This window comes from Chionomys nivalis, chromosome 20 (assembly GCF_950005125.1).
Source record: "Chionomys nivalis chromosome 20, mChiNiv1.1, whole genome shotgun sequence".
NCBI lineage: Eukaryota > Metazoa > Chordata > Mammalia > Rodentia > Cricetidae > Chionomys > Chionomys nivalis.
This window is the reverse complement of record NC_080105.1, coordinates 47,231,477-47,246,754: the sequence shown is the minus strand read 5'-3', so window position 1 is coordinate 47,246,754 and position 15,278 is coordinate 47,231,477. Positions and strand designations below refer to the sequence as shown.

Genomic DNA, 15,278 nt, shown 5'->3' with positions numbered 1-15,278 from the left:
GCATGCAGAACGTACACATAAGATTAATAATTCTGAAAACGATCTTTTTTAAATGCAAGCTCACTATTGTTCCTTCTGTCAGCCTGGTGCTGTAAAGAGCATCCTCTTCAGTGCTTGCTTACCCCTCGTAACCACCTGTGATGTAGGAAGACAAATGTTCTGCTCTCCGTCCGGTGGGGGAAGCTGAAGCCCAGGGTAAATAACTGTCCCAGGACGGCAGTGTCATAAATGGAACCGTCTGTTGCCGTTGACTGTCTTCTCTAGAACACGGGGAGACGAAGACCTTGGGGCTAAAGACATGGCTCAGCTGTTAAGAGCTCTTGCCATTCTTCAGGAGAACCAGAGTTCCATTCCCGGGACCAACATCAGGTGGTTTATAACTTCCTGTTACTATAGCAACAGGGGAAATGACATCCTCTCGTCTGGACTCCTTGGGCACCCATACACATGTGCACACGTGCGTGCAAATAAAATCCTTAAGAGGAAGATGAGGAGGAGGAAGAAGACAACGACAAATACTTGGCCCTGAATGCATCAGCTAGTTTACTAGACAAAGAGATTTGATGTTAATAGACTCTTTATACCTTTAGAATTTGAAGTGCCGAGGGCAAGTGTTCCAGGCCCCGACTTGTGTAAGTACTTTAACCGTATAACCACCCGGGTGTAGTCAGGACACATATTTTAGCCTTCCTACAAGTATGAAAACTGGGGTCGTGTGGTCTCCTCATTGCCCTCCATTGAAGACCTCTTTGCCTAGGCAAATTGGGCTTTGAATTCTGTGAACCTCAGCTGATAGTGGAGAGACTGGGGAAACTGTCATGCACACCCGCAAGGCTACAGGTCCCATCTGTCAATCAGGGAAGGGAGGAGGTGATTCCTAAGGGCTAAGATGCCAGTCTCCAGGACTCCAGGTAGCATGTGGGTTCATGGCTTGTGCCGCTGAGAGCTCTGCAGATGTGCAGAGTGGCGCTTGTACCCAGCAACCTTTTCATTTCTGGAGTTGGTAACAGGAGGCCAAGGGTCTGTAGCATCCTTTTGTTGTGCAGTTTGAGGCTGAAAGGGTAGGAGAGGGAGAGGCAGGAACTCTTGTACCTCTTTTGGAAATGAGTCAGAGAGAAGGTGCCTGAAGTCTGAAGTATCTGAAGTGTGGTCATTATGGGGGATGAAAGGAGATCGGTTAGATACCTAGGAGGTAGGTGGGCGGACATCTCAGGGGACAGGGTGACAGGTGGAAGCTGCTGTCCGCTGCACCTAATCAATCGTCACACGTTGACACCACCTCCACCGTCCACCCTTTGTTGATACACAGAGTTGGTAGTCAGGGTTACTGTGGGACACAGGAGTGTGCCTTTCTGGAGAACAGGCCCATACTGATTAGCTGTATCTTTGGAATGTGAGATATAGGTTTAGAGGCCTCTCTTCCGGTGAGGGTGACTTCTGCAGTTGGCCTGAGATTGTGCCTGACCTGGGTCCTGAAGGGCCCTGAATAATTTGGTAGGACTTTGCCTACCAAAGAAACAGAAACAGGAACTTAGAATTTCCAATGTTAACTTGGATTTGTCATTAACCCCTTGGTTTCTCTAGTGCATAGGAATCCACCTGTGTCTGCATCAGATGAAGGTCTAGTTTTTTGTTTTTTTAACTTTCTGTGTTAGGGATGAACTTAGGGCACACCATATGCTAGGCAGTCATTCTTCCTCTGAGCTGTATCTCAGTTAGGTATGGCCAAATTATTTGCATTCTCCCGTCTTGAATTAACATCCCCCAAACCTGGGAATCAAGTCCTAGTGTTACTAATAGCTCCACTTACTTGGGCAAAGGACTTAAGTTCTTTTTTTATTTTAACCTTTCTCCCCCAAGACAGGGCTCCCTCTGTGTAACAGCCCTGGCGGTCCTGGAATTTAGTTTGTAGACCATGTTGGCCTCGAACTCACAGAGATCCGCCTTCCTCTGCCTCCCGAGTGCTGGGATTAAAGGCGTGCACCACCATGGCCTAGCTTTGTACTTAAATTCCTGAACCCTCAGTTTCTGCATTTCTTAGCATAAACTAGTCCTATTCCTTAGAAGCCGAGAGGGAGGAATAAAGTAAGTTTTATAGTTATAAATGCATTTTTACTTGTATAGAGTCCACAGAGTATTCAGTAAATATGCTTTTCATTTCTAATCCTTTTCCTAGAGTCAGGAAAGAAAGAAAGAAAGAAAGAAAGAAAGAAAGAAAGAAAGAAAGAAAGAAAGAAAGAAAGAAAGAACAAGAGAAATATTTACTTCACTTTTGGTTTGAAATTATTATTTTTTTTTTTATTAAGCCTTTGGAGACAGTTAATAGTAGTGAATGCCTATTCTGCTGGCCAAGAATTCGGGGGTTTTCTGCCAGCCAGGACTGACTCACCGGAGAGGGGCCCTTTGGTTCAGGCGGAGGCAGGGCTGAACGACCACTTTAGGGCATGTTCCGGAGATCGACTTCCTGGGCAGTGTGGACGGTCTCCTGCAGTACCAGAGGACAGAGATGGCCGCCCCCACATGTGGTGCCCAGTCATGTTTTGTCGTAGATTATCTATTCTTTAGGGCCCTAGGAAGTTGTTTTCAATTCTGCCACCGCAGGGCTAGTGAGATGCTTGCTGGGGAACGATGCCTGCCTGCCAGCCTGAGTTCAGTCCCCACAATTCACAGAAAGGTAGAAGAGAGCGGACTCCGTGGAGTTGCCCTCTGACTTCTGCATGTGCGCTGTGACCAACACAGTCATGCCCCGACATACACACATGCGGCCTTAGTAAAGAAAAGAAAACATTTAGCCGGGCAGTGGTGGCGCACACTTTCAATCCCAGCACTCAGGAGTAGAGGCAAGCGGATCTCTATAAGTTCAAGGCCAGCCAGGTCTACATAGTGAGTACCAGGACAGGTTCCAAAGTTACAGAGAAACCCTGTCTACAAAAACCCACCATTTAAAATATTAAAAAAATATATCCGCCATAAACCCGAGGAGGGTGAGGGAAATGGGAGGCGGTGGCAGGGAGGAGGCAGAAATCTTAAATAAATAAATAAATAAATAAATAAATAAATAAATAAATAAACCCGAGGAGGGTCAAGGGCTACAGAATCCATGGCCTCTGCAAGCCTTTAACTGTGTCTGACTGTGTGCACGGCCCTGGTCTCCCACCTCCCCTCACTCCTCCACTCAAGGCTGTCAGACATCAGCCGTCACCATCCAGCCTCAGAGGTCGTCAGATCCGCTTCCCAGTGTCCTGCTCTGTCTTCACCCCAAGCAGCAGTGAAGCCTGTGTTCTCTGGGAGGGAGGCCCGTAGATCCGAGGTGCCTGAGATCCTTAACATTTTAGAGGCACAAAGAAAGACCTGGAGGGCTGGGTGTGGATCTCTGGGTAGAGCGCTGTGAATGGCCTTGGATCCCAACCCTGGTGGGGAAAGGGGAAAAGGGAAAAAGTCTTGTGGCATCTTCTTGCATATGTCCAGGGAGATTTATCAGGGCTGCCATATTCCTTGTGACCTATTTGCCTCCTGTTTTCTTTTCTTTTCTTTTTTTTTTGGTTTTTCGAGACAGGGTTTCTCTGTGGCTTTGGAGCCTGTCCTGGAACTAACTCTTGTAGACCAGGCTGGTCTCGAACTCACAGAGATCCGCCTGCCTCTGCCTCCCGAGTGCTGGGATTAAAGGCGTGCGCCACCACCGCCCGGCTTTCTTTCTTTTCTTATACATAGCCCTGCCTGTTCTGGAACTCACTGTGTAGACCAGGCTGGCCTTGAACTCACAGGAGATCTGCCTCCTGAATACTGGGATTGAAGTGTGCCGTCACCACCGCAGGTGCCTTCTGTTTCTTGACTTGTTCCCCAACTCTTTACCTCTCTGTTCCTCCCCAGACGAATTGCTTAGTCCCAGATAGAATGAAGCCTTGTGTCTGGGTGTCATCAGATTCCTGTCCTTGAAATGATTGCATAATACTTAAACTGGAGGCAGGATCGACTTTTTGTTTTGTTTTTTAAATTTGCACCGGACAGCAACCATCTACAAACAGCGCAGGGCAAGTGTGGCTGGGATTGAGGTGTGTGTGTTGGGGGTGGGGGTCACACTGCTCCATCTGCCTCACATTGAGGGATAAAGGCCTTTATTCTGGGGCCTTCTCAGGGGCCTAGACACCTTTGGTATCCTGAGCTGGAACTGAAGCCTGGGCCTGGGTGATTCTGAACTACGGCTGCATCCTCGGCTTTGGTTGGGTCTTAGCCGTTGGTTGGCACAGCTGGCAACCCTTGGCTATGTAGCAACAGATTGAGTTCCCAAGCTTGAGGTGGGCAGTAGCAAGCCTGCCTACCTTGTGGCTGGGATTCTTTGGCATCTTCTGCTTTACCTCAGGCTTCAGAAGGGCCTTTATCGCCTCAGCATGTGCTCGCCTTGCCTTGGTATTGTTGGCCTGCATCTTAGAAGATTCATATCTTTGTGATTGGGGTTTCTTTTGGGGCGGGTGTCAAGACAGGGCTTCTCTACGTGTCCCTGGCCGTCCTGGAACTTTCGAGGTAGACTGGTCTTGAACTCAGAGACCCGCCCGCCTCAGTCTCAAGTGCTAGGGATGCTCCCCCACACCCAGCTTTGTTTATGACTGGGGTTTCTTGATGTCGTTCCCATGCCATTTGGGGTACTGCTTGCATGTGGCACGGTTCTTGGGCTTGGCCGTGTCTACAACAGCCCACACCAGTGAATGTGCTTGCTCCCAGTATGGCTCTTGGGGACTTTCATGACCTTCTTCGCTTCTTCCCATAAGTGCATGAGATTTTTATCTTGAAGACCCTCCTGACAACAGTCCCAGCCATCGTGGCCGCTTAGTCTGTACTCAGAAACATAGCTGTATAATCGAAGGGTGGGATCCAGTTTCCCACCACTGTGACAGAATGTCTGAGGTCATCAAGTTAAGAAGAGAAAAGGTTTTGTGGGTGTCAGCCTATGGTTGGCCTCTACTTTTGAGCACACCTCATGGCGGAATGAAGATGGAGTCTTTGGAGCATGCGCGGGGCTATCCATTCACTCATGGCCAGGAACAGAAAGGGTGAGGAGGGGTGGGAGAGTAGGTTTCTATAATCCTCTTCAAGGGTATAACCCCAACTGGTTTAAAACCTCCCATGAGGGTCTATCTCTTAAAGGGCTTATTACTTCCTCAAAGTGCCCCGTTAGGGGACAAGCCATATTATGAACTTCAGGCTTTTACCTGTTTCGGGGTTGAGATAGGCTCAATTTTTGCACCTTCAAAAGCACTCAGTAATTTCAAGCATCCTTCTAGACAGGTTGACCGTGGACACAATACCCTTTCTTCTTTTCCTTGCCCCCTGCCCCCTACTTCTATGATAGATGTTGTTTCTTTCCCCAGAGTCAGCTTGAGAAGGCAGATTGAGCTCAAGGCGGAGTACCCATGGAGGCGTGGAGGCTTGTCACCAACCTCTAAGTGCAGAACTGGGATGTGGAGCTGGAGGTGCCTCCTCTTCTGGGCTGTGCTGGTCACAGCCGCACTCTGCACGGCCAGGCCAGCCCCGACCTTGCCTGAACAAGGTAAGACAGCAGGCTGAGGGTCAGCCGGACCCCTGAACTGAGGAGACAGAGTGTGTGTGTGGGAGGGGCTGCTGGGAAGGCTTCCTGGGAGGAGCAAAAGGCTCCTTTCAGGTTGGTGACATCCACTGGCAGGAGGTGAGGTACTTGGGATGAGTTTTTGCTTTTCTTCTGGGGAAACAATGTGATTGGGTGTTTAACTCAGGCGACCACAAAAAGGGGTGGGTGTGGTGTAGGAAAGAATGCCATGAATACAGATTTAGAGGAGACATTCTAGAACAAGAAGAACTTGATAGTTGGCCTGTGGCCTCCAGAAAGCTGTTCCAGAGACGTGTCTTCTATAGGATGAACAGTCACAAACACATGCCCTTTTGGACTTTGTCTTCCATTTCTCATTTGGGGGTTTGATGGGCAGTTTGCTTTGGAGGTGGCCTGTCTGAGGGACTTGGGGGAGACTGAGAACCTGGAGGCATGATGGAGCACGGAAGCATCATAAGGTCCTCTGGCCTGTGGTGTGTTGTTAATAAGTCCCCAGAGGTTGCTCCTGCTCCTGAGATAGCTGATGGCTTCTGAGGGACTTGGAAGATAAGTGTGGGTTAGCCCTGCTGTCAAAAGGCAGTGTGGCCTGAGAGTTCATGGCTGGCCACAGAGAAGGCTCGGGCATGCACGTGGCAGTGGTGTCTGTGTTTACAGGACTGTCATTCTAAGTTGTCAGGGACTTGTTTGATGACCAGTGGGTGAACCTGTGTGTGCAGATGGCAGTGAGAAAGGGGTAGAGAAGAGGGAGGTTTTCTAGCTGGTGCAGGGGCGGAAATGAGAATGTTCTGTGTCGCAGTCAGTAGCAGAACCAAAGCCATCCTAATGAGCTGAGACGTGCCGGACACTCAAGGCAAGAGAGGACCTCCTGACCTCTAGAGAGGTTGTCATCAGGCAGTGGAGAGGCAGTAAATATGACATGCACTATATTTATCTACTGAAGATTTTATTTATTCTTATTTTATGTACTTGAGTGTTTTGCCTGCGCGTATGTATGTGTGCTGCATGTGTCCTTGGTGCCTGCAGAAACCAGAAGAGGATTTGTGGGTCTCAGGAACCGGAGTTAAGAATGATTGTGAGCCACCATGTGGGTGCTGGGAAACCACTTCCCTCTGCAAGAACAGCAAGTGCTCTCAGCTGCTGAGCCATCTCTGCAGCCCCTAACAGACCCATAGTTAGGCTACGCAGTGGAGCTGTAAGAGAATGTGGGACTGTCATGAACAAAACTGAGGTCCAGTTAGAAAGTTGGGGTCCTCCCGCCCAGTGTGACACATGCCTTTAATCCTAGTACCTGGAGGCAGATCTCTGTGAGTCTGAGGCCAGTTTGGCTTGTAGAGCCAGTCGGTGCTACTTAGATTCTGTCTCAAAAGTAAAGAGAAAATAGGGGTCTTTTATCTTTTTGTTTTTAACATAGGATCTTGATGTGTAACCCTGGCTGGTCTTGTGACCCTCCTGCCACTGCCTTCTGCGTGCTGGGATTACAGGTGTTTACCCTGTAATCTTACCTTAGGGTACCAAGGTACAGGTCTCCAACGGGGTTAATAAAGGGCATTCAAGGTGGAGCTGGAGGAGCGAGCCATGAGGTCAGGAGGCTTAAGAAGTATGGAGAGCAAGCGGTGTTGCTCACTGAGTAAATAACTGTGGAAAGTAACACCTGGAAGAACTGGATTCAGCCGGCATTTGGAAGGCTTACATCTTGCTAAGGAACTTAGTATATATATCTAAGTGGTTCTTGGTGAGGAATTGGAAGTTTACGGACGTGGTCCAGTTTTCAGAAAACTGGCTTGCATTGTGTGACAGGTTATTAAAATAGAGGCAACAATAATAAAGGATTAAATAAATGTCTGTCATAATTCAGGTAAAACACTTCCATGTAAAGTGTGAGGGGCTCTTATTGCATCTACCACTCTTGTCATTAAGACAAGATAGAAGGTGGTGTTGAATGTCAGTCAGGGAATGAGACCAGGAACCAGGGATAGTAATGGCATTCTAGAAATAGAAGCCATGGGCTTAAGTGGTTGGATGCCAACTCCTCTTCCTCCCCCTCCTTCCCTTTTCTCTGCTCGTCTCCTTTTCATATTCCTCTTCAGTCTCCACTTCTTTATCCCCCTTTTTCTAATAAACTCTTTGCAGCCCAAGAAAGGAAAGCGGGTAGTTCAGATCTTGTCCCAGGCACTTGCAGGCAGGCAGTTAGCTTTCTGGAAGGCCCTCACATAAGGAATTTTGTTTACCCAGCATAGGAAAGGAAGCAGAGGCAACGCCATAATGGAGGTTGGAGCTAGGGGACAGAAGATCGTTGTTTGCTTGGTCGGTTTTTATTTTTTTCTTTTTTTATATTTATTTATTTTATATATATACCTGCATGACAGAAGAGGGCACCAGATCTCATTGCAGATGGTTGTGAGCCACCATGTGGTTGCTGGGAATTGAACTCAGGACCTCTGGAAGAGCAGTCAGTGCTCTCAACTACTGACCCATCTCTCCAGCCCGCTTTTTTTTTTTTTTTCCTAAGACAGGGTTTCTCTATGTTGCCCTGGCTATTCTGGAACTCATTCTGTGTAGACCAGGCTGGCCTCAAGAGATTTTGCCTGCCTCCTGGGATTAAAGGCATGCACCAGTACCGCCTGGCACAGAAATGGTTCTCAGAATAGAAGGAGTAGGAAAGATGGGGGAGGGGCTACCAGGCTGTACCGTAGTCAAGGCTGACGGCAGTCAATTGAAATATAACTTATATAGTATACAATGTGCCAATTTTAGACAGGTAGCTCTGTGTTTCCGTAAGTGCTAAGAGATCAGACTGTCTTTCCAAAAGCTCTTCCCCTGCTCCCTGCAGACTTGGACCTGCTTCCTGCCATCACGCCTTAGTTTTGTTTGTTCTGGGATTTCGTATAATGAATGAAATTTTATGGCGACTGTGACTTTTTCCACCTGTGATGCCCACAGGGGTCATTGTATTCTTTCGATTCTTTTCTTATTTTCTTGGTGACAGAGTCTCACTGTGTAGCTACGGTGCCCTGGAACTTTCTACATAGACCAGGCTGGCCAGGAACTCACAGAGATCCACCTGCCTCAGCCTCCAAATGCTGGGATTAAAAGCTTATGCCACCATACCCCGCTCCTGGGGGGCGCGGGGAGGGGCTTTTTGAGAGAACATGGGAGCTGCCGTAACTGTTGATGTCATAGGAATAGTCTTTCTGCGTGCTGTGTAAACTCTTGGAACCTTAGAGACATGCAGCATATTGTAGTCTTGGCACGCTGATTATTAAGTAATGCTGCTATTGTCTTCAAAAACAATTGGTTCAGAAGTTGAAAACAAATCATCCCAAACCTTGCTCACACTGAGAGCTTTGGAAAGGCTTGGGGGGCAGGCGCGCGGGGGGGGGGGGGGGGGGGCAGGCGGGAGGAGATGGCAGCCCCTCCCTTGACCAAACGCAATCCTGGCAGTCTCTGCAAACACCCCTGGGGGACCTGGAAGGCCTGCAGTTTCTGGCTGTCCTTACAAAGTTGATTTAATAAGGGTTCCAGGAAAGCCAGTCCCCCTCCTCTCCCTCTCCTTCCTTCTCCTGTTTGCCGTATTACCGAGTCTAAGTTTGTTTCAGACCAGGCCTTGAGGTCTATGGGTAAAATGAAACTGGGAGACTTGCCCAGGGGCAGAAGACCCCTATTTCAAAAGATAAGAACCAGTCTAAGCTGTTTCCATGTATTTTTCTCAGAGAACAAGACTTGAGGAACAAGTAAGTGGCCACGTCCAAAATTTTGCAAGGCCACTGTGGTGGTTGGGAGTGGCGGCCTTTCCTTCCCTTTTTCCTGGGCACCCTCGATGGAGCAGAGAGCGTGAAACATGTATTCTTGAAACACTTTCCTGCATCCACAGAAACCTGCAACTCATAAGCGCTTTAATGGATGAGGTTTTTCAGCTCCTCCCGCCCTCCCAGATTTGAGGGAGTCTGGTGGTTGGTGGAAGGGAGGAGAGGTTACGTTTTAATGGAAAAGCTGCACGTCTCTGTTGCTGGCTGCAGGCCGCCTGTGTACCACAAAGCGGGGCTTTGTCCTTGTTCTGCAGAAACCTGGGCCTATGGGGAGAGGCAGAGGCTGCCCGAATCTGGCCCTGGCTCCAGTCCTACTTCCCTGGTAGCCCTCCCACTGCCCACCCCGCCAGGGGTCCTGAGCTACCTTTGGTCCTAGAGGGTGCACATTTCAGCCGAGCTGCCTGGGAACCGAGCGAGATATCACTAGTAGCCATGCTGGAGTCCCGCTGCTTTAGCCTGTTGGTGAGACCCGAGTGACCTGAGGGACAGTGTCACATAGCTGGCCCGGAAAGCACATGGGGGGATCCACATGCTCCCACTCTCTCCCCACAGTAAACTTGCTTGGGAAAAGACCCTGTTTGTTTCTAGCTCACACTGGATGGTAGAGGATCCCAGAAGGCGAGGGGAATTACATGAAGCAAAAAGTGCTGAGTGACACCACACACACACACACACACACACACACACACCACCCACTCAGTGGAGAGTGGAAGGTTTAGGTCCGTGAAATCTGAGGTGTGTCCTGAGCTGTGAGGTTTCCCTGAAGGGCCTACCTTGCCAATACCTCTGGAAGGTACTTGCTGGTGGAGGCGGGTGGGCAGCAGAAGGGCAGTGCTCAGACTGTGAGAGAATGTGAGAGCTCTCACGTGTCCTGCTCAGCAGCAAGGCCGGGGCAGGGGAGCCGCTCAAGGCTGTGTTCTTGGCTCCGGCTTCTGCATTGCTGCGCCATTAGCCTCACTGATTTTCCACTCTGGCTTTGCCAGCCGCTCCCCAAAGTCAGGGAGGAGGAATTTCTCAGGGAAGAAAGAACAAATGGTTGTCCAGAGGACTTGCTGGGGGGGGGGGGAGGCGGGGAGGGAGCCTGGATAAAGAATCAAGCCAGGGTTCTGTCACCTGGTGTCCGGAGCTACCTGTAGGGAGGGCAGAACTGGAGGGAGCTGGATTCTGCAGGAGCATGCCTCTGCTGCACAGAGTGGGTCACCGTGGGTCAGCAGGGTCTCAGCAAGTGGTCAGTCCTGTCAACCAGGAGCAGGATGACTCTGGGCTGTTATGGGTGGCCTTGGAGACGAGAGTGCTGGGGAATCATTATCCAGGAGGTGAGGCCTGGGTCAGAGAGCCTGACCAGCAGCAATGCCCTGGTTTTACAGGGCCTCATTCCTCTAGGCTATTGGAAAGTCTGGCCTCCTTCCCCTGGACAACACCTTTGCTTCCCTCTTCCAGGGAACCTGGACATGAGACAACTGTTTTTCCCCTCGCAGGGAGAAACCCAGCTCCTCTGCTCTCTCTTCCTGGCTTTTTGTTCAGCTGCCTGGAGTTTTCTGCCTCTAGAAGGCCATACCCAGACTCCTCTCCAACTGCTTTGTGTCTGCCTCCCCTACCCTAACCCTCTTCTCCAGGTTCCAAGTAAATTACCTGAAAGTTAACTGCCCTAAGGGCCCCAGGGGCAAACTCCAAGTAATTCCCTTAGATTCTCAACCCGTGGGTCGCAACCCCCACAGGGTTTTCCTATCAGATGTTTACATTAAGATTCATAACAGTAGTATATAATTCATAAAATTACAATTATAAAGTAGCAACAAAAATAATCTTATGGTTGGGGGGTCACCCACAGCATGAGGAACTGTATTAAAGGGTCGCAGCATTAGGAAGGTTGAGAACCTGACTTAGGAGAAGCCCTTTGGAGTCTGAGCTGCCTCTGACTTTGATTTTGCGGCCCACCCGTGGTGTAACTAGTGGGGAGACGTGGTCCCCTGGGCCCTCTTTATGGCTGTGCTGCCAGCAGAGCATTGAGCTTGGGCATCTGCCCTCCCATTGCCCCACACCAGTGCCCCCTTTCCCCTTAGCACATGGTCCCTGCCGTCTTCAAGCTGAGCAAGGCTGCAGAGAGGGTCCTTAACCCCTGAGTTGCTGTGCTGCTGTGCCTCCTGGAATGGTTTGTGTAAGAGAGGTGATTCAGGGGCAGTGACCCCCTTGGTTAGCCCGAATGTAGCTGTTTCCCAGACCCTGAACGTGTAGGTGAAGTGGATGAGAGGGCCTTGCCGTTCAGCAAAGTGTAGACTCGCTGTCCGGAGCCTGGGTAGAAAACATCAGTACTGAGATTTCAAATGGTTAATTAGCAAAGAAAATTGAATACAGAGCCAACCATTTCCTCAACATTCTCTACAGTGACTGCTGCACTCTGGCTGTGACCGGCCCATTCCTTCCCTGCTTCCCATCCATCAGTCCAGATATGTCCCTTTTTTCCCCCTTGAATATAACATGCAGCTCATATATGACCGTTGCTTATCCAGCTCCCTTAACATGAAATGCTCCCATGTCCCCCACTTTTTATAATACTTAATGGTATATACTTAAATCTTATCTTAAGATTTAGTTTGGGTTTGCACTAGGGTTTTATTTAAAAGGCCACCTCTTTCTTGAGGTTTCTTTAGTTTCCATGTCTTATTTTATTTTATGCGTATGGATTTTTTCCCATGTGCATGCAGTGCCTCTGCAAGTCAGAAAAGGCTGTCATCCCCTGGAACGGAAGTTCCAGGTGGTTGCACGCCACCGTGTCAGCGCTGGGAAATTGAACTGGGGTCCTCTGCAAAAGCAACAAGTGTGCTTACTGATTGAGCATCTCTCCAGCCCCGTGCCTCCACATTATTAATTAATCCAAGGCCCTCCTTTTTTCAGTAGCAGAACACTTACTTTATGCTGCTGCACAGTGTTGTCTGTTTTGTGTTGTCTTTTTGGTATGTCATCACCACCCCACCCTAGTGTCCAGGCCTTCATGTAATACTAGGTAAATGATCCTATTTATTCCACGAGAACAAAGGTCTGCGCAGTTGAATAGAATGTCTTTACTATTTGTTTTTTAGGGGGGGGGGGCTCCCATAACCCAGACAGATGTTGAACTGAGTGTGGAGGAAAAGACTGATCCTGCTTTCACCTCCCGAGGGCTGTGATTACAGATGTGTGCCACCATCAGTCTTTAAGAACCTTGTTTTCGTTTGGTTTGGTTTTTCAAGCCAGGGTTTCTCTGTGTAGCAGCGCTGGCTGTCCTGAACTCTGTAGATCAGAGGCTGACTCTGTACTCATAGAGATCCGCCTGCCTCTGCCTCCCAAGTGCTGGGATTAAAGGCGTGCACCACTATGCCTGACTAAGAGCATTGTTTTGATGGGGTGTGACACACCTTTAATTCAGAAAGGCAGGGGCAGGTGTATTTCCGTGAGTTCGAGGCTGGCCTGGTCTACATAGCAAGCTCCACGACAGCCAGGACTACATAGAGAAAGCCTGCTTCAAAAAAACAAAACAAACAAATAAATTGAAATAAAAAAATAAAAAGCTGCAGTTGGGCTGTAGTGGCATATGCCTTTAATCCCAGCACTTGGGAAGCAGAGGCAGGCAGATCTTTGTGAGTTCAAGGCCAGACTGGTCTACATAGCAAGCTCCAGGACAACCAGGACTGCACAGAGAAACAAAACAAAACAAAAAAGATTTTTTTTGGGGGGGTAAGGGCTGAGGGAGAGTGCTGTGTGCACTGTGTACATGCATAGGGACATAGAGGCCAGAGTCTTCTCTGGGTGTTCCCCTCATTTCAAGATAGTCTCTCCATTGAACCTGAAACTTAGCACTAGTTCAACTAAACTGGCCAGCCAGTAAGCCGCAGGGGTCCTCCTGTCCACGTTCTCAGTGTGGGGAGTTAGGGGGTATCTTACTGCTACACCAGCTGTGTGTATATAAATGCTGGGGGTCAGGTCATATGTGACAAGCACTTGAACTTGAGCATCTCCCCAACCTTCGTTATTAAAAATTTCGATTGCATCACTATACGAAAACACTCCTCAGAAATCATACCTGCAAACTTCTTTGAAAATAATATTAAATGCTGCTTTGTGGCATCTTTGCACTGTGTGTGCATCTTTCCATTTTCGCATCTTTATGATCCTGTTGACAATTTTTAGCCCCATAATTGCAGGGGAGTATTGAGGTTTGGGAAGTCCAGTAACTTGCCTAAAGTTAGACATTTGGTGAAGGGGAGAATTAGGATTCAAAGACAGGCCTTAGTACAGCTTTGCTTTTATTTATTTCAGTGTTGTATTTTGCTGTATCCTCCTATCAAACTGGAATTCGGGAAAAGGAGCCGAAGTATGACTTCTTTGAGATCCCCTGCCTTATGTTGATTTTCTTGGGACATTCTGAGGTTATTTAGACTGACATGAAACTAGTAATCCCACTGCCTCAGCCTCCCCCCAATACTAGGATAATGGATACCCCTACTAGTCCAGTGGGACAGTTCATTTCATTCCTTTCTGTAAGGTTTTTCATCAATCACAGGGCCGTGAGGTGCCATAAAGAAAGTGTGGTTCCCAAGCCTATGGTCATGGGTCATGCGTAGAATAAAACTTGCCGTTTGCATACTGATGTAGGGACTTCAAACTTAGGGAAGGCATAGCCAATTAGCACACTAGTGTTGTTTCATAGGTCATGCTGTATTAAAGATTTTTTAAATTTTTATTTTATGTGCATGAGTATTTTTGCCTGTGTGTATGTAAGTGTACCACATGCATGCCTGGTGGCCCTAGAGACCAGAAGTCAATGGATCACTGAAACTGGAATTACAGACAGTTCCCATGTGATTTCTGGGAACAGAACCCCGGTCTTTTGCAAGAGTAGCAAGTACTCTTAACTGCCGAGCCTTCTCTCTCCAGCCGCTAACCAGTGTACAAACTGTGTTTAGAGACGGGGAGGCAGAGAGTTACATATTAAGTTTCAGCCTGGCTAGGGACATATATCAAGACCTTGTCTCAAAAAAAAGTCGAGGTTGGGCATGGTGGGGCGTGCCTTTAATAAAAAAAAAAAAAAAGGCCGGGGATGGGATCAAATCAAAACCAGCCCTGGCGTCACCTAAGCCCAGCAGAGGCATGCAGAGTTCTAGGCCAACCTGGTCTAAATAGTGAGACCCTGTCTTTAAAAACCAAGAACCAAGGCGGTGGCCCACACCTTTATTTCCTTTATTTTGGGAGGCAGAGGCAGGCAGATCTCTGTGAGTTCGAGGCCAACCTGGTCTACAGAGCGAATTCCAGGACAGGCTCCAAAGCTACAAAGAAACCTTGTCTCAAACAAAAAACAAACAACAAACAAAAAAACAACCAAGGACCAGGGCTGGAAAGAGAGCTTAGAGATTAAATTGAAAAGTCCTGGTAGCTCTTACCAACAGTAAGTAATAACTCCAGTTCCAGGGGACCTGGTGCGTCTTCCCAGCTCCTAGAGCTCTGTACACATGTGGTGTATATACATACATACTCTCAGGCACACACATACACACATAAAATTAAATAAAAACAACAACAACAGTTCAAGGAGCAGTAACATGGCTCAGCGGGTAAATACACTTGTAATGAATTAAGCCTGTTTGCCTGAATTTAGTCCCCAGGACTCAAGCATGGAAGTTGAGACCCTCTGACATCTACTTATGTGTCTTGGTAGACAGGCCCTTACTCCACAGTAGTGCCCTGGGAAGAGAATACAATGTATTGCAATTTAGTAACTGTCTTGCCCACTTTTGCCACTTGGGCTGTGTAACCTTTTAAAAGGAAACATGAATAGTCTTAGGGTTCCCTCTTGAATACTTGAGTGGATGGATCCCTTCTGCCCTCACCAGGGGTCAGGCTTAGTTTTTTGTTGT

At 48.4% G+C, this 15,278-nt stretch overlaps 1 protein-coding gene across 13 annotated transcripts in view; it reads left to right on the top strand.

Annotated features, from left to right (window-relative positions):
• The window catches only part of Fgfr1 (fibroblast growth factor receptor 1), a 53,043-nt gene that overhangs the window by 6,877 nt on the left and 30,888 nt on the right, over positions 1 to 15,278 (top strand). For all 13 annotated transcript variants that reach the window (XM_057752306.1, XM_057752308.1, XM_057752301.1 and 10 more), the window contains exon 2: positions 5,367 to 5,545. In XM_057752306.1, the coding sequence (XP_057608289.1) occupies positions 5,455 to 5,545 (91 nt within the window). In that variant the 5' untranslated portion in view covers positions 5,367 to 5,454. The remainder of the gene's footprint in view (positions 1 to 5,366; positions 5,546 to 15,278) is intronic.